Source organism: Talpa occidentalis, unplaced genomic scaffold, assembly GCF_014898055.3.
Source record: "Talpa occidentalis isolate TD23 unplaced genomic scaffold, MPIMG_talOcc4v2.1 talOcc4.12, whole genome shotgun sequence".
Lineage (NCBI taxonomy): Eukaryota > Metazoa > Chordata > Mammalia > Eulipotyphla > Talpidae > Talpa > Talpa occidentalis.
In genome coordinates this window covers 63,357,879-63,383,145 of record NW_023601212.1, presented here as the reverse complement: position 1 = coordinate 63,383,145, position 25,267 = coordinate 63,357,879, and the positions used below count along the sequence as shown (strand labels likewise).

The 25,267-nt window shown below is 42.3% G+C and overlaps 2 protein-coding genes across 3 annotated transcripts in view; one reads left to right on the top strand and one right to left on the bottom strand.

The window, feature by feature from the left end:
- Window positions 1–458: 458 nt before the first annotated feature.
- ATP1B1 (ATPase Na+/K+ transporting subunit beta 1) lies at window positions 459–23,434 on the top strand. The gene is made up of 6 exons (XM_037506533.2): window positions 459–762; window positions 5,090–5,218; window positions 16,989–17,144; window positions 19,050–19,234; window positions 21,097–21,174; window positions 22,018–23,434. The coding sequence occupies exons 1-6, from the start codon at window positions 666–668 to the stop codon at window positions 22,279–22,281; spliced, it is 909 nt and encodes a 302-aa protein (XP_037362430.1). The 5' UTR covers window positions 459–665; the 3' UTR covers window positions 22,282–23,434.
- NME7 (NME/NM23 family member 7) overlaps window positions 23,249–25,267 on the bottom strand; it is a 184,551-nt gene continuing 182,532 nt past the window's right edge. For both annotated transcript variants that reach the window (XM_037506532.2, XM_054693494.1), the window contains exon 12: window positions 23,249–23,534. In XM_037506532.2, the coding sequence (XP_037362429.1) occupies window positions 23,502–23,534 (33 nt within the window). In that variant the 3' untranslated portion in view covers window positions 23,249–23,501. The remainder of the gene's footprint in view (window positions 23,535–25,267) is intronic.

The following is a 25,267-nucleotide window of genomic DNA, read 5'->3' as shown; positions in this document are numbered from 1 at the left end:
TCGCCCGCGCCGCGGCTCCTTTGTGGCGGCCCCGTGCCCGCCCCTTCGGGCCCCAGGCCCCGCCCCCCGCGCTGCGGATTGGCTGTCCCGGTCGCTAGTGGGCGGGGCCCCGGGCCTGCGCGCCGCGGTATATAGTAAAGGTAGGGCGGGCGCCCTCAGCCAATTTCTCGGCTCTCGGCGTGCGTGCGCGTGCCGGGGCGGCCGTCCGTCTGTCCGTCCTCTCTTCTGACTTTCTCCTGCCCCCTGCCTGTCTCCGCAGAGGTCACAGGAGGTGGGGGCCAAGCACGCGTCGTCGGCGGTAGCTGGAGTGGCAGCTGCGGGTTCGCGGAGCCCCTGAGCCCCCTAGGGCGAGAGGCGCGCTCGGCGGACCAAAGAGAGCCCGGGAGCGGCCGCGCGCCCACCAATAGGTGCGGGTCTCGGAGCCGCCCAGCCTGCGCTGTCCCTCCCCCCTCCCTCCGCCCCCGCTGCCGCCTGCGCCTCCGCCTCCAGCTTCTGCCCTGCTCCTGCACCGCCGCGCGTCTGGCACTCGGAGAGCCGCAGCGGTAGCGGCGGGTGCAGCCTGTGGAGAGACAGACCAGGGGCGCGGACCGACCGCCGGAGAGGACGTGAGGGCTCGCGCCGAGTCACCCACCCTCAGTCCCCGCGGCAGCTGCTGATCCGTCACCATGGCCCGCGGTAAAGCCAAGGAGGAAGGCAGCTGGAAGAAATTTATCTGGAACTCGGAGAAAAAGGAGTTTTTGGGCAGGACCGGTGGCAGTTGGTGTAAGTACAGGGCTCCCAGCTTTGGTCCCCAGCATCGGGTGCTCTCCAGGCGGTGCATCCCCTGCGCAGGCTCTGCAGGCTCTACGGACCCCTCCGCAGCCAGCGCGCTGGCGAGGGCCCAAGGGGTTAGGGCGGTGGGCCCTGCTCAGGTCGCACCGGCCTGGGCTTGTCACTCTGTGCGGACTGCGGAGTCCCCGAGATGGGTGCGGGGTGGAGGGCGGTAGCATTCAAGCAGAGGGTTCTGAATATTGTAGCGGTCTTGGTTATTTGCAATCTACCCGAGCATCGCTTAAACCCTTTCCTCCTGGGGATGATCAGGCTCTGGGAGACCAGATAACCCTCTACCTTCAGTCTAGTTCCAAGTTCTAGAAAAATGAGCTTCGAGGCTTTGAGAGAACCCCATGAGGGTAATGGAATCAAATGCAGGCGAGGTTGTGGGTTATAACACCTTTTCTCCTACTCTAAACATGTCCCTCTAAACGAGGTGGGGGTTGGGGGTGGGAGAGAATCCATCCACACTGCAGTCTTTCATAGCTATGCCCAAGAGTTTCCCCCATGACCTCTCCCTGGAGACATCACAGTCCAGAAATGGCCCAGGAAGCTCCATGTCAGAATTCCCGTTTCTGGGCCTTGGCTCCGGAAACAAGGCAAAGTGCGGTTGTTTTCCGTGTCTACAAGATACAGAATCAGTCGCTTGGGTTGATTATGGCAAAGGATTAATCTAAGAAATAAATGGCACAAAGGCGGTAGCAGCTCATCTTAAATGATTTTGGGCAGCCTGTTGCTTAGCTGGGTAGACATTCTTTTTTTCCCCATTGAAAATTAGATACCTTACTTGTTTTCTGCCTCACTACACCGGAAGGCTGACAGGTTTGCTTTTTTTTTTTTTTAAAAAAAAAAAAAGGTCATTTTGAAGGGCAGAGTTGTAGGCAAATGTATAAGAGTCGTGACTGCGGAAGGCAGAGAGGGAGGGAACTCCCCTCTCCTGCATCACTACCCCCTCCTCCTTCTCTAATATCATCATCACCACCATTATCATCTACACCACCAGCACCACCGCTGCAGCCACGGAGGGAGCCCAGGATAGGGGCTGGTGCAGTGTTTCTGATTGGGAGGATCTGTGGGCATCAGCAGGAGAATGAGTCAGGGAAATGGTGCTTGGCTGACATTTTGAAATGGAAAGAGCTGGAATATATGATTTTTGTAAAGAAAGAAATTGCAGCTTGTAGTGAGTCTCCCTTGATTGAAAAGTAAAGGGTTAATAATGCATCACACTTCAAGGATAGTCAAGGTGAAACCTCATTTCAACTGTGAAGCATAGGTATCCCTGAGCCAGGAAAATTGTAGGTCCTTAAAGTAAGGCCGTTAGCATTTATTTTATGTTTTATTTGATTTGGGAAGACTGTGTCCTACGGTGGGATTATTGCCATAGTTTCTCATATATCAAGGAAGCTCCCTTGTTTTCTTTATGTAGAAGGGGAAACCCAAAGAACTCAGGGTGTGTGTAGGGTGAGCATCTCCAGGCGGAGCCATCTCCTAGCAACTCCTCATAACTTGAGTGAAGACCGGAGCCTGGGGGTGCTGCAGAATGAGCCCCCTTTTCTGGTTATGGGCCAGGTGCATGCACACAGTGAAATTTGTCCTCCAGTGTTTCCCCCCTCATAAAATATATATCCCTTCCCTCATCCCAGTCTCAGGACAATATTTGTTTTAGAGAATAAAGCTACATGGAACAATTTGTTTTTTAAGCCAGCATTTAATGTTATAGCACCTGCATGAGAGAGAGAGAGAGAGAGAGAGTGTTAATTTTTGTGTCCTAATACCACATCCAGCAAGGTGTCAATACAATGATTAATGAATTTGGGACACCAGGACAAGGGTGTTTGTCTCTTCTTTCCTTCCATTTTCTAAGGTGCAGGTGCCAGTTTTTGTTTTGTGCTAATATATATCTCCTCTTTTCTGGAAATTTAAGAAATGACAGCCTCTTTTAGGCAGAAAAAAAATTTCATCTCCTATGGAGAAAATAGCACCTCCCCAGCTCTAGGCCTGACATGATGCCCTTGGGATGAGGGCAGGTTGCCCTTGGCTCAGTTTTGCTTATAGGTAAATTTTCACCAAGATGGATGCAGGTGCCTTGCCTGTCACCTGCTGGAGAAATCGCAGCACTCAAATCACCTTGTGCTTTCCACCTTTTATTAAGTTAACAGAGGCATTGGTAGGTTTCTGTGTTTACCGTTGGGCCCAGATGCCATTTTGTCTGTTTGCCTGTGACCCTTTGAAGGGTACTCCGTTTTTCCTACCTGGGAAACCTTTATGTTGTTTGTATTTTTTTAAAAAGAGAAGAAAAATGCTTCTAAAGCTTATACTCTGTGCCACCCTGGCTGATTGGTACAATTTTTCCTTTTTCTAAAATTTTTTGAGCAGCTGCTGGTGGCCTGTGTCTCTGAACCCCTAGCATAGGCCCCCCCATTCCTGCATGCTCTTTTTTAAGCAGGTGACCTTCCTATAGTAACTGGGGAGGTTTTACTGAGAAACATCTCAGAGCAAAAGACAAACATTCCTCTCGGTCTGTTAGAATATAGTGACAGGCAGAACCGAAAGGCTGCATCTTAAATTCAATCAGGTTTCATGCAGACTGACTTGTTTTTCCATTGCTCTATTTGTATTGCAAATTGTGCCCTCAATTCTGTACCTTTTTACCTTGTGAGAATTAGGTATCTGAAGTCCAAGGAATGAGTATAAAAACATCCCGGTTAGAAGAGCCAAACCCGGTTAAACTCAGAGCTCCAAGATGAGGTGGGGGACAGTGATATAACAGGCCCTCACCAGTCTCTTCTGACGGTGTTCTACCAACTCTTGCACCTCTTAGGAGCATTCTCTGGAAAAATTTTCCAGATCTGTTGACGTCACAGTCTTGTCATTTGCCTACTGCTGCTTGGATACAGAATGCAGCACTTAACCCTTCTCCTGCTGGGAGGCGCTGATTGAGTTGGGCAGCTGTAGCCTTCCCCATTTTTTCCTTATCTTTGCTGTCTTTGCCTTTTTCCTTTTTTTTTTTTTTTTGCTTTTGATAGAGGATTATGATAAAACAGGTTGGTGTGGTTTTATGTGTGTTTGACTTGTTTTAACAACTCCACAGCATGATTTCCCTGAATAGTTTCCTTGCTGATAAGGCTTTTGGGCGTTTACATGTATGGGGGAGGGCACCCTAGCTCATCATGCAGCACTATGCACCGCCCCCCCCACCCTATGCACACATGGACACACTTCTTTTCAATAATGCTTTTGTTCTGTAGCTTTTTCCCAAGGACCCGACATTTAATGCATAAGATCTGGATGTTTGCAGAAGTAACCTAAGGCTTCTTTGTGCAGTCATGTTTCAGGCCTGATAACCTTACGGTCCACTTGTTCTCACTTTTGCATTCACATCGAGCTGTTGGGCTGGCACAGGGCTGCCAGGCGATGCCTAGCACAGCCTGTTACTATGCTGCTAATCAGGGAGATAATCCTTGTAAACCAGTAACTGATAGCCTCATTCCAGTCTATTGGCTTTGTGGGGTTTTGTTTTTGCATCTTTTTTTTGCAGCTACTTCAGCCTTTAGCCTCCATCCTGTTATCCTATGCACTGTGAGAAAAAGAAAATGGGACCTACCCAGTCTGTCGTTATTTTGGGTCCAGTTAGAAGAGTGAAGTGAAACGTGCTTGCCGTTTTCACTCGCAGATTTCTTTTTTCTTTCCATGTGTTTGGCTCCTCTAAAGGGAAAGACCATGCACTTAGTAATACAAATCAAAGATGGGGTGAGAGCAGGAGACAGTGTCCTTGGGTTTCTCAGCACACACACTTTCAGGCATCCGGGCATTTGGAGAAGCAGTAGAGCTTGAATTGTAAGATTCAAATGTCAAGGGACAAGTAAATGAAGAAAACACAGGTCTCTATGGGAGCATATTGTCATATTTGAAAAGCATTGCATAAGCACCCATATATAGCCCCAGCTTTTATTGGTGATCTTCGTGAAAAATGTTTTTAATTTAGGGACTGCACTTGCTCCTAAAGATTCTTAGTTCTAACTGAACTAAGGTTCCTCTTACCGTAACCATCCGCAGATATGCACATGCACACACAGTCACACACATTCACACACGCACCCTCCCTCACTCTAGTGAAGGTCTGCCCATCTCCCCATTTTCACCCCACTGTCTGGGAGCGAGTTTTATCGTCTCAACCATGTTGGAGGCACTGGAAAAACCAGCTGGGGGAAGAGATGAACCCTGCATGCTGAGCTTGTGGTTGCATCACGCCTTTTGTTTCTATGTGTTCTCCCTGCAGTTAAGATCCTTCTCTTCTACGTAATATTTTATGGCTGCCTGGCTGGCATCTTCATTGGAACCATCCAAGTGATGCTGCTCACCATCAGTGAATTCAAGCCCACCTACCAGGACCGAGTGGCCCCCCCAGGTAAAACAAGTGGGAATAAATTCAGTTCTTTCAGAGGTAAAAAGGGTGTTACTCTTTCAACCGAGAAGAAATTCTTGTGATGATTGTCTGGGGTAGAGTATTAAACTAAGACTATGTAGGGAAAATAGGCCCTTCTCTCTGCTGCAGCCAGATCCCTGCCCGCATTGCAGACAGAGCCTCTGGAGGTTGCAGACATCTTATTTTCACAGCTCTGCCTGGTCCTCCCCCAAGCCTGCCACTCACCAGCTGTGTGACACCCCAGGATGGCGTCTATCACCTCATCCCTCATTCCCAAGGGGTTGGTTAGCAGGACCATCTCTGGGCCTTTCCAGCACTAACACATTTTTCACTGTGACTCAGATAAATACATTAAAAGAACACTTTGGCTCCTGTTTTAAAAGATTAACATATTTTTAGGGACAAGAAGCTCTGAACTGACCAACTACTCACAGGCAGAAGAGCCATGACTTCAGAGGGCCATTCCCCACTTGTTATTGTCTCATTTGACCTTGACACAAAGGCACTCTCTTTTGATACCACTCACAATTTATATGCTTGTTTAATAGGAGGCTAATTGACTGGTTTTCTGGACCCACTTTGCCATTTAATAACTATCTCCTTTAGTTCTGACAACTTGGCTTTGCACAGAGATTATCGCAGAAAAAGGCAAAATGCCATGTGAATCCCCTGCGGTGGTTTGGGTGCTGTATGTGTAGCATGACCTGTGTGGTCCACACCAGCTCCGAAGCCCCAGGGGAGGGCCACTGCCCTTGTGCCTGCTGCTAATGGAAGGGCAGGACAGTGCAGCTGTCTGGATCTACTAAAAATCACTCTCTGGAGGACCTAGAGTGAGAGAAGGAACGTTGCGTAATTCCACGTTCTCATGTTATAACTGACCTTGAGGCTGCCACTAGGGGTGCAATGACGTGCCCTTTCTCCGCTTCCCCTGGGCAGTGGTTCAGTGACGGTTTATGTGGATGACAGCCTTGTCTTTATGGCCTCGAGGGGCCTTGACCCACTGTGGCTACCTATCGCAGACTTATTCTATCCACCTCCTTATTGAGTGTAGGGATGACGTGGATGGAGTGGGCAAACGTTGTCTTTCAGCCCCAAGTCGAAGACCCTGTACTGTAAAACAAAAACCCAAAATACTTCCAAATAAGCTGAGGTCATGAGAATTTGGGAAATGGAAAAAAAGTGTGTAAGTATATAAAATGACATAAATTTACCTAATAATCCAGTGTCCAGCTATTTCCCAAAAGAGGCGGGTTCCTGGAGAGATTGAAGCGAGGATTCTGGTGTGTACAGAGAGAGCTAGGGTGATACAGAAATATACTGTACGCTGGCTTTTGTGACAATAAAGCAGGGTTTGTTTTTCACATTCTCTTCTGTAACATTTTTATGATAACATTAGTCATTGTAATTTAAATTTGTGTAGATCTTGGTATTTTTTTGCCACTGGAAAGCTGTTCTTCAGTCCTGCCACCTTATAGTATAATTCTCACACTCGAAGTCCAAGGTGACCACGGAATCAAACATGTTTGTTTGTTTGTTTCTGACATTTAATAAATGGTCCTTGACTATAAAAACTTTGGGGAATAAGCCTTTAATAAAAATCAAAATTTTTCATGTCCTTTGTAGAGAGGGAAATTTTACTTTCAAAATGAAATCGCCAAAGTGCTGGACCTTGACCTCGAAAATGACCTTGCTTAGGGAATCTACTGGCTGAGGTGCTTGGTTCTTGCAACACCCTCTCTGTCTGCCTCTCTCCCTCCACTTCCTCCCAGCCCCTTCCTAAAAGACACATTCTTGGGACCTATATTTAGTGTCCTCACAGCAGTTGGACTGACCTGACCAACCGTCACTTCTCCAAAGGAATGCTGGTGGCTCATCTTGGAAATATGCATTCCTGTCCTCTGGTCTGAGTCACAAGAAAAGTGTCTCCCAGTCCCTCCATCTTCTCCCTGTTGCCTTTTTCTGTTCCCTGGGCTCATCTGTCTTTCCTCTTCCTCATGCCCTCACCCGTCACCCCAGCAGGAGAGTGTCACAGGCTAAGCTCCCTTCACCCTTGCCTTGCCAAGGGGCCTGGCACTCATTTGAAAATAGCAGTGAACTCCAAGCAGGGTGGTGGGTCAGCAGAGCTCTGGTGCTCATAAATGCCACCTGTGGATGTCCCAGAGGCTCTGAGGCAGCCTACCTCCACCTCCCCTTGCATCTGTCAGAGGAAATTGTAAGAATTTGTGGTCTTGAATAGCAGTTCACAGATTGATCAAATATGTGCAAGAAGAACCTGGCTTCAACTTAGTATCTCTAAGCCTCCATTTTTATGACAGTTAAAGAGGGAAAATTGGGGATATAAGTCAAATAAACGTACTGAATGTGAAAGACTTTGATTGTCATTTAAAATATTAAGATTGAACTTGAGGCATGAATGCATACCCAACCTGCATGTACTCACTGGAAAACCTCGTGATTTGAGCTCTTCTAAGTAACGTGTGTGAATGTGGTCAAATGAATCCGTTGTAATGATGCAGCACATTTCAGTTCCTATGTCTATAATACTGAGTAAACTGATAGGCTAAACATGACAGTCTTAAGGGCTGAATTACAGAATGGAAGTAGAATTAAGGAAAAACGAATATAACATGTACATATAGTTTCTTGACCTGAGCGATAGTGGCCAGTAATGCATAAGATGTTCTTATAACATGTTGATATGGGGTATTTCTGGAATATTGGAATAGATCTACCCTCTCAACATACAAGGCCTCAGCTGAGACATTAGGTTGAAACATGACTGGTTAGTGGCACTTTCATGGTGCCTGACCTAAATCTGAAAGCAACCCCTGAGTTCCTAAGCCATTATACATAGTCCCACAATAAAGTTCTCCTGAGAAAGAAAAGCAGCAGAACCTTTGGAGTTTTGTCCAGTGCCCACCATTCCATATACTGCTTATCCCCACCCAGCCTCAATTTTATGTTTTTTAAAAAGTAAACTATCCTATAAGGGTTAAGTGAGATTATAAATGGTTGGTTTTGGTTTGTTTGGACATTTTAAAAGGACAGATTTATTAGGAAAAGAAGAAAAAGAGGCACCTGCATAGTCACGGCAGGCTGGACAGCTGCCTCTTGCCAGTGCAGATTGTACTGAGCGAAATGACAAATACTTGTAAAGTGAATAGTACTTTTGGTACTAGGTTTGCCTATAGTACTAGGCATCTAGTACTAATGGCATTTAAAGAAGGTTAACTAAATAGCCACTTCAGTTATTATAGCCTGACGTTCTGCTAGTCCAAGTTCTTCTTTTTGGAAACTGAATTCTCTAGACTGTGAGCTACATCTCATACAGCAGGTGATAGAATCTTAGCTCTCCACATCGCGCTTGGGAGAAGATGTGTTAAGGGACACATTTAAGATTTTTCCTCTAACAATATTGTATTTGTTTTGAAGCCTGTCCCTTTAAAAACCCACACACACTTGAGTTAGCCCTTGTCAAGCTTTTCTCCAGGGGAGACCCTCTTAGGAAAGTCCTCAGCAGTGGTCAGTTGCTTCTTTTCTCTCCTGTTAATGCTGCTCAATCTGGAGAGGAGGGTCAGCTGTGCAGGAGAGAGCGGAGACCCCTGCACTCTTGCCGCCATGCATGCTCCCACTCAGCAGTTCCCGTACCTGATTTGACCCTGCTGGCCTTGCTGCCTGCCCCGACATGTAATGGAAAGTCTCCCTTCCCCACCATACTGTACTTCCCCAAATGCCCTCACTAAGCACGGGTGGAATGAAATCAAGGTCACTGTGTGTCACCGTGGGTCCTGGGCAGAGTCCCAGCTGCCCTGCTTCCTGGTATACAGGTATGAACATCTAAGCTTGTTCTTCTTAAGTTGGGGGCGGCTTTTTGTTTTGCTTTAAAGTAAGATGGCTCAGTGCTGTAGAATTCATTTTATAAGGGTCTTATTCTTGCTTGATGTATATGTGCCCTGAGGGAGGCAGGAGAGGAAGGTGGGTGAAGACCTGCAGATCCTAGTGGTGCTGGCACGGACGGACAGCAGTATAGGTGTCATCTTGATTCTGAGAGGGAAATGTCTTGTCTTGAAATCCATTTGGGTAGATGCCATTGTGATTTAAATTTCAGGGGGATTAAGTAGAATTCTCCAGAAGTTATTACATCATTTTCAGATATGCTTCCCCCTCCTCCCCCCAAAGATTAGATCACACTATTCTCTTTCATTTCCATCTCAAAAGACTAATTGGAAACACTTGACTTCTTTTATGCTGGAAGAATTGTGCCGAGAAAAGTGCCAGCAAGGTATTTTTCTGCTGTTTTCAATTAAATCCATTGATCTGTAATTGGTGAGCACACTTGGTAAATATACTCTGCTCTCCAGGCCAGCTGCCTCTCATGTCCGCTTTCCTTTTCTCAACTCATTCTTAGATGGATCCTGCCCATCTGCTTCCAGAGTTTGAGACAGTGAGCAATCTATCATTGGTGGCAGCTAGGACTTCCAGAAGCTTCTATCCAGAATTTTAAGGGTGTAGGCTGCAAATTCCAAGTTCTTACTCTTCAGTGTGCCCAGCCTCACTGGTTTCAACATCTCACCTCTCTGTTGCTATTTCTTCATTTCTAAAGAAGAGGGCACAACCTGTGAGTCAGCTCTTTGGGTATACAGGATGCCTAATGATTAACTTCAAAGTGTTGGAGCCTCAGAAAAATGGAACTGTATGCTCATTTTATACTGCACCTAAGATTATGCTACTTAGGACTTTTTTGTCAATTTTTTTTTTTTTTTTGCATAGAAGTACTAGGGAATAGGCCATGAGGCCAGAGTGGGGGGGGGGGGCAGCACAGAAGGTGAGAGGATTTACTAGAGACAGAGTAGGGAGCAGAACAGGTGGGTTTACTGAAATACACTGCTAAGGGGAGCAGCAGGAGAGACAGGAGAGGTCTGCTGTACCATATGTGGGTTAGCTCCCTGGCTGGGAATCGAACTCAGTCTAAAGCAGTGATAGCGCTGAGACTTAACCCCTAGGCCACCAGGGAAGCCCTGTATGCTCATGTTAAGTGAGTAAACAGAAACCTCTGATAAATAGAAAACCAGGTAGCAGATCCCATGGAGTGTTGGTGAGGAAAAACTGCGGTGGAGCTTTACTAGGACTTTCCGCACTGCATCCCCAAAGGAAAGATCACGGAAGATGATGTTGGAAAGAGCAGGAGCCTCTTGGGTGCCATGGGGTCGGGCTGGACTAGTTGCAGTCTGCGGTGATTCTTTGTGCTTCTGGTTATCTCATGAGCAAGGGCTCATCTAACCCAGACATGACTAGAGGGAAGCTGTGGAGTTGACAACACAGAACAGAGATGGCTTATCTAGTGATGTTAATCAGAACAGTTTATCTCCTCCCGCATACATGCAGGAGCAGACGTCAGCAGCTATCATGTATGATATGATGTATTTCATATGAGCACTGAACAATCGTCATCTTTTTGTATTTGGACAAGTGAAATATGCTGTAAGTGCTTGTTCTTTAGTTAGGCCTTGAATAGAAAAGCATAATTAATGCAAGCTATTGGGATTTGACTATATTTTCATGTAATAAAATTGATACTGTTTTATTGGTCAGATATACTTTTAAGCTATACAAAATAGCAAAAGTAGTTCCTTGTAGTTCCTTGTAAAGTTATATACACTGCTTAAGATATATTCCTCTGAGCTAAATAATTCTCTCTGCTGACCTGAACATGAATATGCAACCACAGGGAAAAGTCTGATAATAAAGGATAATTCCATACAAGCAAGAAAAGGCCCTCAGCCAGCATGTGGCTTCTAGCTTAGACAGATGATTTCAGTATACCAGTGTTGTTGAACATTCAGACAAGGTGCAGAGAGTGTCCAGCAAGTTGCCTTTCAAAGACTTTTTAAAGGAAATCTCAATGTGTGGGAGGGTATAGCCTGACCCTGCCTAGATTCACACCAGCCGATCCCACCCAGGTGAGCCTCAAGAACAGAACCTGAGCCCCAAGGTGAGGCAAAGGCTGCTGAATTCTAGAAAGCAGAGGCAGCTTTGCCCCTGTCCCCTGCCTGTGTTTTGCTAGGTAAATTGATTCTAATCCTACAGATGTAAAATCAAAATGAAAACCCAAACCCCATAAATATCTTAATGGCACTTGAGGGAGGACAATTTGTGTATTTTTTAATGTTAAGATTATTATGTGTACATATAGAGAGATATACATCACCCTCCACATATGTATATATGTGTACATAGATATGCCTGTGTGTGTAAAATCATACCCTCAATTTTTTTTTAACTAGAAATTACTTTTCAAGGTGGACTGCACAGGGGACATGGGATATGCATATATATTGTGTGCACAGCTAGAGTTAAGTTTCTTTGCCTCCTGTGCTCTGACCTATATCCTCCTGAAGGTTTCTATGGGAAATGATGCCGATTTGGAGCATAGTTAAGTTCTCACTTAATCATGTTCAGAGGTTCTTGGAAACAGTGACTTTAAGCAAAATGTCCTATATTGAAAGCAGCTCCTTGAATGGCGTCATTTTCCTCAATGCTGACTGGGATTTTTTTCTCACCAACGTTGTATCAAGAGAACTTTATTCAAGAATGTGCTGTATTGGCTTTCTGATCTATGGGACATATTATGTGACAGGACAAGCGGCTGTGCTTTGGGATTCATTTGAGGAGCAGTTGTAAGGTTAAGATGGTTGCATTCTTGTGAAAATACTTCAAACTCACAAATAGATTTAGAAATTTAAACTTACCACATTATAAACTTAACTGGAAACAAAGTACCTCATAAAAAGGCTCGCTCTTCTTCCTTTTCTTTCCCTCCACTTTTACTTTTCTGTTCTTTCTCCTGCTATGAACACCTAAAACTAAAGATTGATTGTTTTCTCTACTTGTTTCTAAGGAGATATGGGATCAAGGAAAGGCAAGTGTAATTCTAAAAAGCAAAGTGCGAGCCCAAAGGTTTTCTTTAACCCCGTCTTACCTAAAGTTGACATGCTCATTAAATCAAATATTAAAGTTTCTATATTCATATCACTATTTCAATCCCTTAACGTGGCTTTCCTCAGTAATAACCCATATGTAATTGAAGGCAAAATATGGTCAAGGTTGCATAGCGCTCAGCCTGGTTAATATCATTTCAAGTTCAAAAGACAGTAGAGGCAAAAGAGTAGATTTTTTTTCCTGGAGTATTCTGCTATCTTAGGCCTCTAGGAGTTACCACGGCAAACAGTTTCTCCTTGTCCAAAGTGCTAAATAACAACTTTAAGATGTGGATAATATAGAGAGGGACGAGCTGAGAATATCCAATCTAGTGTGAAGATAGTTACTGAGAACCCCAGTCAGCAAGGTGGGCTCTGTATTGCCCTTGGAGAATGTCATAATTGAGGAATTTGTGGGTGGGCTCAAAACAATCAGTTGTTAGATCAAGTTCCACTCCTTTCTATATCTTCTTTCCATTAGTCTGATAATGCAAAGTAAATGATTTAAAGGGTTTATACATCAAGTCAGGGATCCTTTATCTGCCTCTGAGAGGGATCTATTTGCTTCAGAGAACTTAATTTTGAGAAGAGAAATTTTCCTAATGGTTTGGAGATGATCTCATCAGAGAACTTCCTAATTAAGATGATCAAGAACAGAACCGGCCAGGGGACTGATTTCTGATAGCTTCCAGGAAGTGTAAGTCTTAGGCCAGCAGGCTCTGGACAATGAAGAGAGAGGAGAGAGAAGTAGTGGATGATGGAGTGAAGGACCTTCCAAAAATATGAAGGAGAAAAGAGCATATACCAACTAGGCAGTAGCCACCTTTGACTGTTGGGTGTCCTCCTGGATAGTGATGGGCTCCGTAAGTGAGGGTTTATAGAGAGGGACTGATTGCAGGATGTTTACTCAAACCTAGTAGGCTCCTTTTCTGGAGAAAACATTTAGGTCAGAAGTTGGGTATCTCAAAAAGGATGACCACTAAAACTTATGTTAGTTACACCTTCTAAGACCGTTAGAGACTCCAGAGGGAAACTTGAGCCTATAGAAGTACACAAGACATGTCTGAGCTCCAGTGCTCTGTCATTCCTGGCTCCCTCAAGCAAGATATTACTTAAAATGGCAGGCACAAGGCAGCCCTTGGCCCAAGGTCTAATCCAGCTGGGCAAGTCATAGGATCATGAGACCTGAGGCTTAACCATCCATTTCAGCTCTTGCAGTCTTAGTTTCTCTAGTTTCTGATACTCTGGACATAACACAGCCAAAGCTCTTTAAGCATCTTCCGTTTGGCGGTTTTTTTAATCATAACATATAAGCTTGACAGGGCTCACATCGTCAACTTGAAGGATTCAGGCTCTCGGTGGACATTGGTATGATTCCATTACTTGATTTTTAAGGTTTCTTTGCCTATTCCAAAGAGACATGAGACCAATTATGTCTCCCTCTTTCTGGTTTAATAATACTATCATGCATGTAACAATCATAACTATTATTTCCATAAATCAGGTCTTAGATAATTGACAACAGAGATGCTAATAAGAATGGGCTGGTAGAAGTTTCTTGGTAAACCTAAACTTAGCTTTGCCCATAGCTCTTAGGCTTCTGGAAAATGAACTAGCAGTTCCATTTTCTTTGTAAATAGCCCAGAGCAGTGAGTGAGGAGAATTGATGCTTTGGTGTCTCACCTGTGTCACCTGCTCTCTTAATATTGGAAACTGTTGGCAATTTGCATATTCCTGCCTCCTCTTCCTTCTCTCCTTTTTTCTCTGGGAACATTTGAGTAGTGCAGTCAGGCATCACCAAATGCCTGACATACATTGTGAGAAATTCATTGTTAGGTGATCTCGTGGTTATGCGAATGAACATCGTAGAGTGTTTGACACAAAGCTAGATGGCACCGCCCGTTACACACTAGGCTGTACATTACTGTCGTCTATGTGGCCACCACTGACCCAAAGTGGATAAGCATGGCATGAATGTATGTCACCGTTCCTCATACACATCCAGGAGATGGAGCCTTGAACAGCTGCTGGAAGGAAGATGTAGAAACATCCAGAAAGTGAGAGGCAAAGTGCTGGGGAGGACAGAAGGGTCATTGACCTGTGTGATGCTCACCCTGCAATTTAGCTCCTACCATGTTTACTCACCACATGACCTTCTAGGTTCATTTTCCTCTTTTTTACTTGCTGGGCGAGACTCTCCAAACCTCACAACAGGCTCATTGACATTTTGTTAGCGTTTTGTATTTTGCTATGTCACCATTCTGTTGGTGGCACAATTGTCACTGATCATGCTGACATCCCTTAAGTAGCTGGCTGGTTCTTCCCCACCTCCCCTCTTTCTAAAGGTAAGGCGAGTACAGCCTGCTTCTTGGTTTCTGACACTTGCCTGTCTCATCTTCTTCGCCCTCTATCTCTCTCCCATTCTCCTGCGTTTTCTTCACAAGCATGGAGACACTGTTTTACCCTGTGTGCCTGGATCTTCTCTTAGTCCATGACTGCTCTGTTCTCCTACCCCCACCTTTGTCCCCATACACAAAATACCTAAAATAGGCAAACCTCCTGCCTGACAGATCCAAAGGCATTGATGTCCGATTCCTCTGGCTGCCCTGGGACTGACTTCTCCAGTGTCAGAGGAGTCCCTCAGACTCCATTCTCCTGACTCCAGGATTATTCAAGAATCACCCCTCACTCCTGTCCTCCAGTCTTTTGCTAAAACTCTGGCTTTGAGCTACATCTGTGCTTCTCCCAGGTCTAGGCAAGTCACCTTGACTTAAATGTTTTGTTAATAGCTCAAACCAGAACTACTAGCTGAGCCTTCTTTACCAGACAGGCTCAAGCACAGAATCCCAGTGGAAGCTTTTGCTTGCCTTTGTGTACTATATTTTTACAGGTAGCTATCATTTTTGTTCTAGGTTTTGCTTCTTAGCACTATCAATGATCACAATGCCAATTTTCTAACTTAATAAGACTGTTCAGGGTATATTTCGATTGCTTTAACATACCAACAATTTTCTATGGCTTGTAAGTATTAAAACATGGTTTTCATTTTATGAAGATTGCGTTATGAGCAAATTCAGATACTTCTGCTTTGACTGCTTCCTCTTACTGTTGAGCTTTTCTCCTCTTAATTCCTCAGCTTTTCTCCTCTTAATTCCTCAGGTTCCACATCATCTTTTTTGAGATAATTCTTAATGTCACTCCTAAAGTAGCTTGTCTCAAATAACCCCTCTATCTGGTTCCCATTCCTTGCTGGCTTCTTCATCCTTTCCCTTCCTCCAGGGAACTGCAAACATGGAAGAACTTGTCCATGCAACCCCCTAACTGGGCTCACCCTCTTATTATTTAACCACTTTTGAAGCTCAAAATCCTCCTTAATCTCTAGAAAAAAGTAACTGCCATTTAACCCGGCCCTGATGGAAGCCTGTTTGCAAACCTCACCATAGTGCTGCTCAGTAGTTACTATGTTCTAATGTCACTTCCATTTTAACTATGTGATTGTCTTCATGTGTGTGTCACTATTGTCACTCCCAAAGCAGTGATCCTCAAACCAGGAGCTCGTCAAGCTTTTTAAACAGAGATTCTCAAGTTCCATCTTAGAGATTATGATTTGGCCAGTCTGGAGTGGCGCCTGTGAGTCTGACAGGCCTGGGGACAGTGATGTGGGTGCTCTGAAGGACACTAAGAGGATATCTTCTGGGCCCAGCACTTTAAGGACAGGACCAGGAACAGGGACCAAAGGAGGGTGACCAGATTGAGCAAATAAAAATACGGGAGGCCCAACTAAATTTGCGTTTCAGCTAAATTCACAGATAGTGTTTAAAATACAGGTATGTCCCAAGTATTACATGGGGCACATGTATATAGAAACTTATTTGTGGTTTATCTGAAGTTCACATTTAGCCAGGAATCTGGTATTTTACCTAACAGCCCTTGAGTAGAATGCAATTGTGAGACTACACCCTTGGGCCCAGATGGTACTGTGTAGTATCACTGAAGTATCTAACTAGGGCAACTTATAATGGCAGGGGACTTTTGGAAATTAAGAAATCAAAAAAGCTAGATAATGAGTGAAAACCCCAAGTACACATACTTTGGATTTTACCATTTGGCACTTGACTCTCAGAATAACCATTTACTTTTGGACTGGAAAACAGTATAATTGTATATCAAGTTCATATTGTTCCAGTTTAGGTTAAAAAAAATCCAAATATCTCTACTGAATACTCTTGGTTTTGTTGTTTTGGGAATGGTTCATAAATTCTTTGACAAATAGGAGTATAAAGAAGCCCAAGAGCTTACATGCATGGATGGTTGTGCCAGGAATGGGAAAGCTGCTGGCACAACATGTTAGCTAGCAATGTAGTTTGTGAATGTGGGCATGTGGGTACTGGAAGGATAGCAGGCTTTGGTGTACAGTATACTTAAGTTGGAATTCTGGTTCCGCCATTTTGTTTGTGACCTTGGGCCTGGTTCTTGACCTTTCTGTGCAAGAAGTGTTTTCGTTCATAAAATGGACATAATGCCTTATGAAATGTTGCTGGGGAATTATATGATATATGATATTAAGAGAGTTACTAATACTTAGGTACTTAATCTAAATGCCAGAGAAATGGTTTCACATGAGAGGTAAGAATTTAACCCATTCTTTCTCAGCCAGGTGGGATTAGCCAGATATATTTTATACACAGAGACTGCTTCTCAGTTTTCTTGGTTAACTGCTTTCCCGCTAATGATCCTCTATGTGTGTTTTCCCCCCACCTCTCTTCCTGGTCTAGGTTTAACACAGATTCCTCAGATCCAAAAGACTGAAATTTCCTTCCGTCCTAATGACCCCAAGAGCTATGAGGCATATGTGCGGAACATAATGAGGTTCCTGGAGAAATATGGTGATGCAGCCCAGAAGGATAACATGATTTTTGAAGATTGTGGCAGTAAGTAGACACATTTTGGGTGTTTGTGGCTGGTTAGGCCTGATTTCCCATTTCTCTTTGTCATTTAATGACTGAAAGATTCTCATAATAATTAAAAGACTGAACTTTGGCAATACTGAAAGGACACATTTTTTCATTTTTTTTTTTAAAGCGAGAAGATTCATGGGTTAGCTCAGATGCAATGGAAGAAACAATATAACTTCAAGTGTTATTATCATCTGCCTCTGAAAGGTGTCTTTTAAAAAAAAATATTCATTTTTATTTTTGTAGAAGAACTGAAGTATAGGCCTGAGGTGTGGGGGGTGAGGATTCACGAGAGACAGAGTGGGGAGCAAAACAGGCAGATTTACTGAAATACGGTGCTGAGGGGAGCAATGGGGGAGACAGTAGAGGTCTTCTGTACCATATATGGGTTAGCTTCCTGCCAGGATTGAAATCAGGCCTTAGTGGTGATAAAACTGAGACTTAACCCCTTGGTCACCAGGGAGGCCCCAAGCTGTCTTACTTTAGAACAGCTTACTTTAAAACTCCCAGACATCTCTGCTTTTCACTACTCGGACCTGGGTTTTCAGAAGTAGAATTGCTTCTATTTTCAGATTCCCACCTCTCCCCCTCCCGCACCCTTATAGCAGAGGACACAGGGCCTTCACTCACCAAATGACCCTTTGACGTAACTGTAACAATACTGATACTGATGAATTGATGAAGAAGGATTTAGGGACAATATATTTTATAGACCTTGGTTGGAATGATAATAAAACTATGTTGCAGGCTGCTGAGCATTTGGGTAAGAAATGACTGATGGTAAAGAATGGCTTTAGTAGCATGGCCTTCGACAGGAATACACATTCTCCTTGCTACCCAGAATGTGGGTTTCCCAGACATAGTGTCACACCTACCAAAACAAAATGCCTTTCTGAATTACTAGGTGACCATCAGTCCTTGGGTTTCGGTTCAAGAACTTACCAACTCGTTCTTCAGATGGCAGACTGTTGTTTTGTGATCATGTGGAGAGAATTGCCATTTTCAGTCATCTTGGAAAGATTTACTCATTTAAAAGTTTTTAGTACACTTTCCTCATTAGAATCTAACTGAAGTTTTCATCTTCCCTTTGCAGTAATAATCAGGGTGAATCACTTATAGGAGATGGACTGAATCGAGGCACTTTCCCAATTGAAGGGAAAATAATCTTTGAACCTAAAAAATAGATAAAATTTTGATACTGGCATCAGTTTCCTGTAGGGGACTTTGTGTTAGCTTTGAATTATTCATTCTGTCTTTGATGTGAGATATGAATAAAAATGCAACAATGTGATTTCTCAGTTGCATAAGGACTTGTAAGAATTCACAGCTTAAGATAATTTTTTTAAAACTTGATGGGTGGTTGAAAAGGGAAAACTACTTTTTTTTTCTACTCCCTTCTAACATGCTAATTAAGGGCATAGCTCCGAGAAGTTCTGAGCAGAAACACTTCTAGTTCTGAAAATTATTGACAATCCTTTCAATTTGTGTTGTAATTGTAATGTCCATCATTGAACTAAGCTGATGCTGACCTGTGTAAATGAAGAGTGATCCAATTTTCCTTCAGTCTTCTAAATAGCTGACTCATTCATTATTTAAAGGAAGAAAAATATTGCAAGAGACCAAACATCATGTGCTGATAATCAAGTACCATGAAACTTTGGTGTGGGGTCATGTATTAGATATTGCTTTTGTAAAATACATTTTTAATGTCAGTGAAGAGATGAGCGATGGTTTGCTAGAAGCCCTTGCTTACTTCAGACAATGCATCAAGTGCAGAATAACATATAGTCTTAGGGGAGGTGATGATGACAAGAAAGTTCTCTTTCTCAGTGGTGCTGGGGAATTGTTGGCACAAAGTGGAAATGGTGTTTACTTTTTCAGATGTACCCAGCGAACTCAAAGAACGAGGAGAATATAACCATGAACGAGGAGAGCGAAAAGTCTGCAGGTTCAAGCTTGAATGGTTGGGAAATTGCTCTGGAATAAATGATGAATCTTTTGGCTACAAAGATGGCAAACCATGCATCATTATAAAGCTCAACCGAGTTCTGGGTTTCAAACCTAAGGCAAGCAATGTTTTAATCATAGATTTTATAGGAACTGTTCACCTTTTAGATAAAGTATCTCCTTAGTATAAGGAAGCTTTAATGTAGACTCAGTGACAATCTTGCAGCCCAGTCTATAGAGTAACACCAAAAACTTCTGCATCTATCTGGAAATTCTTGTAATTTTTTTTAATGTTATGAGTAATTCCAAGTGGTAGAGTCCAACTCTAAAAGTTAGTCCTATGGTCCCATTCTTAATACTTCTATTATGTTCTTAATGATTCTGTAATTCTATAATATGAACGCTTTAAAAGTGAAAATAGAACAGGTATGTTTAAATTGAAAAACCCCCTGCATGGGTAATCACATTACGATTCAGAGCCTCTTGTGGCCAGCATATTTTTAAAGCTGTTTGGCAATTTGAAAAAAAAAAAAAAAAAAATTTTCCCCCTGAACGGAGATTTATTGCAAAATTAGAAGTTGAACCCTATGTAGGTTGGCTTTTGGTATCACTACTTATAAATGGGTACACATTACCTGAGATCACTGAGAAATAGCAAATTACCATTGCTTACTATTTGGTGAGATAATAATTCTTCAAAAGGAAAAAAATGGTGTTGTCTCTGCTCTTATAAAAGATTTTTCTTTCATTCTCTTTCCCACCGCCATCATTAATAAGTAATCCTGCCCCTTCCCCATGAGGCATGGCTTCCCCCATTTGTCCATGTCAGCATTGTCATTATGAGTGTCATTTTCCACTCTGATAGGAATCCACCGCTGTCTACTGAGATACATGAACAAACCACTTCATTTCTGGAATCTGATTTTTTAATCCACTCATTTTCTCACATATGACATTAATGTGGTTCCACAATGCTTGTTGCCCATTAATGATATTTTCCAAAGAATATCATATAAAGAAGAAAAGGTTTATTAACTGACTGATGTATCCAAATTCCTTTATTGCCAGTAGAGGCAAAAATGGATGAGTGGGTGGATGGATGGTTGCCTGGCTGGCTTACTAAATCCCTTACAAAAACAAATGTACATCTTAACAGAAAGTTAATCTTCTTTCCACTTGGAAAAACAATGGCAAAAACCATTATGTTGCAGTTACAGTTGATATTCATATTGCTAGAATAGAATCCAAGATAAATGAGCTATTTCAAAATGAAAGGGATTGGTGTGGTGTTTCCAAAGGACAACTAATCCTAATCTTTGCTTTCTCAAACCTTGCTTTTGATAATTTCTCTTCAAAGATATTGAGTGATATTTGTACACCATTCCCATTACCACTTTTTAATTCATTACCCCAAATTAATTCTCCACTCCAAGTTCAATACAACTACTACTTTGTTGTTGGAATTGTTTTTGTCAGTGATTACAGGTCTCTAGCAACCCACTGGAAATTCCAAAAGAAAAAAATTCTAAAAGAGAGAAAACCTACTTGAAAAAAGGCACATTTGAAGGAAAAAGATGGCACTATTTTGCATGACTCAGGAGAAAAACCCAAGTTTTAGAGAAACAAAAATGTTAATCAAATTTTCCATCTAATTACTATAATCTTAAAAAATAAGGGGCATTGTTGGTCAACTTTTATTTCTCAGGGCCTTTGAGGAAAACATAAGGGTTACCATTAGAAATTCCATTTATTATTGGACTAAATCATAGCTTCATTGTAGTGGTCACAAGACTTGGGCACTTCTATTTCAGCAAAATCACAACATGAACCTTTCTGAGATTGTTTAGGGTAGTCAGTCATTCTGCTTTCCTGGAGTGTTTTGTAATTTCATTTGACCTGCTGTGACCACCATGTACTTGTTTTTCAGAAATTTGAAAAGTTGTTTACAAACTTACTGACCAAACATGGGTTTTATTTCTAGCCTCCCAAGAATGAATCGTTGGAGACTAACCTAATTAAGTATAGTCCTTATGTCCTGCCCGTCCAGTGCACTGGCAAGGTAAGGTGATATTAAGTTGATATGGTGCAGGGGAAGAGAGCAAAAATGAGTGAGACTGTTTTAAGTTAAAGGTAAAACCTTAATATGGGAAATAAGAAACACTGCTTCCAGGAATTAGTGTCAGTCAATTGTATACGGGTAAAACTTCGAGAGAATAGAAAGATGTAACAGGAATAAAACCATATGTCAATTCCTCCACAACAGGAAACAGAAATATGTGAACTTAACCAACTGACTGGAATATTAATTGGTAAAACTGAAAGGCAGACTAGCCCATATAAGTGCTTGTCTGGTACTCAAGGTGTATTAAAATCATAGGTCAACATTTTTGTTTTGATGGACAGTTCACAAAAATTTGTGGTCTTGGATTTTCTTTAAAAAATATTGAAAAATGTGTTTCCTTTAGTAATAAAAGCAGATACTTGATGGGTTATTGAGAGGGAGGTGCCAAGAAAGGAAATGAGAGGGAAATAGTTAAATCTTTGGTGATAACACGGAAATGTCATCCACTGGGCCCTCACCAGTGGATTTCTGACTTGATGTTTCTAGAAGGTTGTGTTGACCTAAAGAAATGCTTGGTTGGCCGTTGCTGCAGGTCCCTATTTGTACAATGAGACTGGCCTCCCTTTAATAACCATTTTTCAAGGCTAGTCTGGTTTGGTCTGAGTCTATTTCGTTCTTATGTGGATAGCATAGCAGTGTCCTTTGATGGTTAATGTTAATTCATCTGCTTCTGGGGGAGGTTGGGCTGCGCCTGTCAGAGGGTGATCTATGGGAGTAACAGAGTGCAAGAAGTAATCCAGGATGTGAGGCACTAAAATCTCCTTTCCCTCTGGTTTTTAGCGAGATGACGATAAGGATAAAATTGGAAACGTGGAGTATTTCGGACTGGGTGGCTACGCTGGCTTTCCTTTGCAGTATTATCCCTACTATGGCAAACTCCTGCAGCCCAACTACCTGCAGCCCCTGCTGGCTGTACAGTTCACCAACCTCACAATGGACACTGAAATTCGCATTGAGTGTAAGGCATATGGTGAGAACATTGGGTACAGTGAGAAAGACCGTTTTCAGGGACGCTTTGATGTAAAAATTGAAGTTAAAAGCTGATCACAAGCACAAATCTTTCCCACTAGCCATTTAAAACATTAAAAAAAGATACAAAAACAAAACCTACTAGTCTTGAACAAACTGTCATACGTATGGGACCTACACTTAATCTATATGCTTTACACTAGCTTTCTGCATTTAATAGGTTAGAATGTAAATTTAAAGTGTAGCAATAGCAACAAAATATTTATTCTACTGTAAATGACAAAAGAAAAATAAAAATTGAGCCTTGGGACGTGCCCATTTTTACTGTAAATTATGATTCCATAACTGACTTGTAGTAAGCAGTGTTTCTGGCCCCTAAGTATTGCTGCCTTGTGTATTTTATTTAGTGTACAGTACTATAGGTGCACACACTGGTCATTTTTCAAGCCATGTTTTATCATATCTGTTTTCTACTTTATGTGAGCAAGATTCGTTGTCCAAGGTGTAAATATTCAATGGGAATAAAACTGGCATGGTACTTTTTTGTTTGGTTTGGCTCTTTCAAAGATAATGGCCCATCAATGAGCATTTTTAACACTCCATAGTCTTTTCCTGTGGTGTTAGGTCTTTTTTTTTTTTTTTTCCTGGGGCTGGGGGTGGGGTGGGGTGGGCTGTCATGGGGGAACTGCCCTTTAAATTTTAAGTGACACTACAGAAAAACACACAAAGGTGATGGGTTGTGCTGTGCTTTGTATTGAATGCTGTCTCGACATCTTCCCTCGTCCTCCAGTACGTTCCGAAGCTATGTATGAGATCCGGAGGGCCCGTCACTTTGGCTAGTGGCAGGCCTAATTAATTTGCTTTGTACGTTTTCTTTTACTTTTCTTCTTTCCTTTCCTGGAGGCATCACATGTTGGTGCTGTGTCTTTATGAATGTTTTAACCATTTTCATGGTGGAAGAATTTTATATTTATGCAGTTGTACAATTTTATTTTTTTCTGCAAGAAAAAGTGTAATGTATGAAATAAACCAAAGTCACTTGTTTGAAAATAAATCTTTATTTTGGACTTTATAAAAAGCAATGCAGTACCCCATAGACTGGTGTTAAATGTTGTCTACAGTGCAAAATCCATGTTCTAACATATGTAATAATTGCCAGGAGTACAGTGCTCTTGTTGATCTTGTATTCAGTCAGGTTAAAACAACGGACAATAAATGAATGAACACATTCTTCATGTGTGTGATTCACTTTTGTCTCATTGCCCCAATTTGTGACTTTTTTACTTTCTGTACTGCTAGTTATCCAAGATCTTGAAGAAATACTGAACCTGAAAGAAAGACAAATACATGATTTCACTAGTTTGTGTGTAATTTCCGTCTTTTCCACCTGACAGAGTCCAAGGGGAGGGTCAGGACACTGGAATACCTAAGCAACCCCTTCCCCAAGAGACAATTAACTTAATCAGAGGCAGAGACTTAAATGAGTGAAGTTTTTTTAAAGTTCAGGTTTAGAAAATGTTTTGCAGTGCTGCTTCATTTAGGTATGCCTGTTTAAAAAAAATAAAAATTGTTAGTAGTTCAGGTTTGTTTTATTTTTTAATGAGGTTACTATTGTGGTCAGTAAACTAAAAAGGTTCATGCCTTGCTTTTGGGTTCATGGTTTGGCCTAATTTCTTACTTAGCTATATTTCAAAATTAGCCTTCATATCAAGGAAGATTAAAAAAAATCTGTCTGAAAAGCATTGTCTAGGTATAATTGAGCTGAAGATTTAGTATCATTTAACCAACCTAGAAAATACCCAGACTAAATCATGGCATCTTTCTGAAAATGGAAACCCTTTACAAGACCTCTGTGGCCAGAACTCCCTTTGGTGAGAAGTGGAAATGCCTCTACAGTCGTGCTGCCCTCTGCACACAAGAGGATACTGCCACTTCCATGACAGCACAGCTCATTCAGCTTAAATTCCACTAGACTGCTCTGCATCTAAAATCCTGCTGATTTGCTTCTCTTGTTTGCTCTTTAAAAATACCTGAACTATGATCGAGGACTTTCAGTGCCTGGGTGGTGGGTGTGGTGTTAGGGTAACATACACCTGAAGGGTGTGATCCTGTAAACTTTATACAGTGTTGTAAACCAATGTTGCCTCAATCTGAAATATATATATTACCTGAGAATTTGCTATCTCTAGAACAGCAAATCATGTGATGGCAAATTAATACCAAAGGAACAATGACTCCATTTGACAACTGCAAAGGAGACTGGGAAATGGCACAGCTGCAATGTTTGAGGAGCACCCTGTAGCAACTGAAGCCATACAGCAAAGCCTATCAACTAACAGCATGTCCACATAAAGCTATTTTTCTCAAAAGTAACCCACCCATTTATAGAAATAGACGGTATCATTCCTAAAACAAAATATGGTTTGTCTTGCCAAAACATTAACTCATTTTGTAGGTAGTACATGAGTGCTCAATGTGTGATGTGTATGGACAAGAAGTTTAAGGGAGATTTTTTTTTTCAAATTGGAAAACAGCATGTACTTTTTGCGACGTTTCTAAGTTCACCTTGGTCAGACAAACTTAACCCCTTGGTTTCATAATGTACTGTGTAGCTTCTGTTCCGACCCGTTTGAGTGTGTGTGAACATGCAAGTTCACACTTTCTTTCCCCATTACCTCCAAGATTCTGTCCAAACTTTGTCTCCCTGTAAAGTCTCCAGACTTTCCCATCCATGATTTTTAGGGATCTATGACCAGTTGGAGACTGGGGCATGTGGTTCATATTCTTTGAGTCAACTACTATTTGTTGACTGCCTACACTGTGCCAAGTACCCTTTGAACAGCTAGAGAGGGATCCATGGGTGATCAAAACACACAAATCTCTTCTTTTCCTCTGCAGCTCACATTCTAGTATTAAATGCTTGCATGTTTCTGGATCTCTTGTTCTATACATTTATCGTATTTTTCTCTTGTATTATCTATTATTGGTTTATTCCACTCGTTATATCTTGGATGTTGGCACAGTGACATCTAACTCTTTTGGATTATTTGATTGGTTGCAC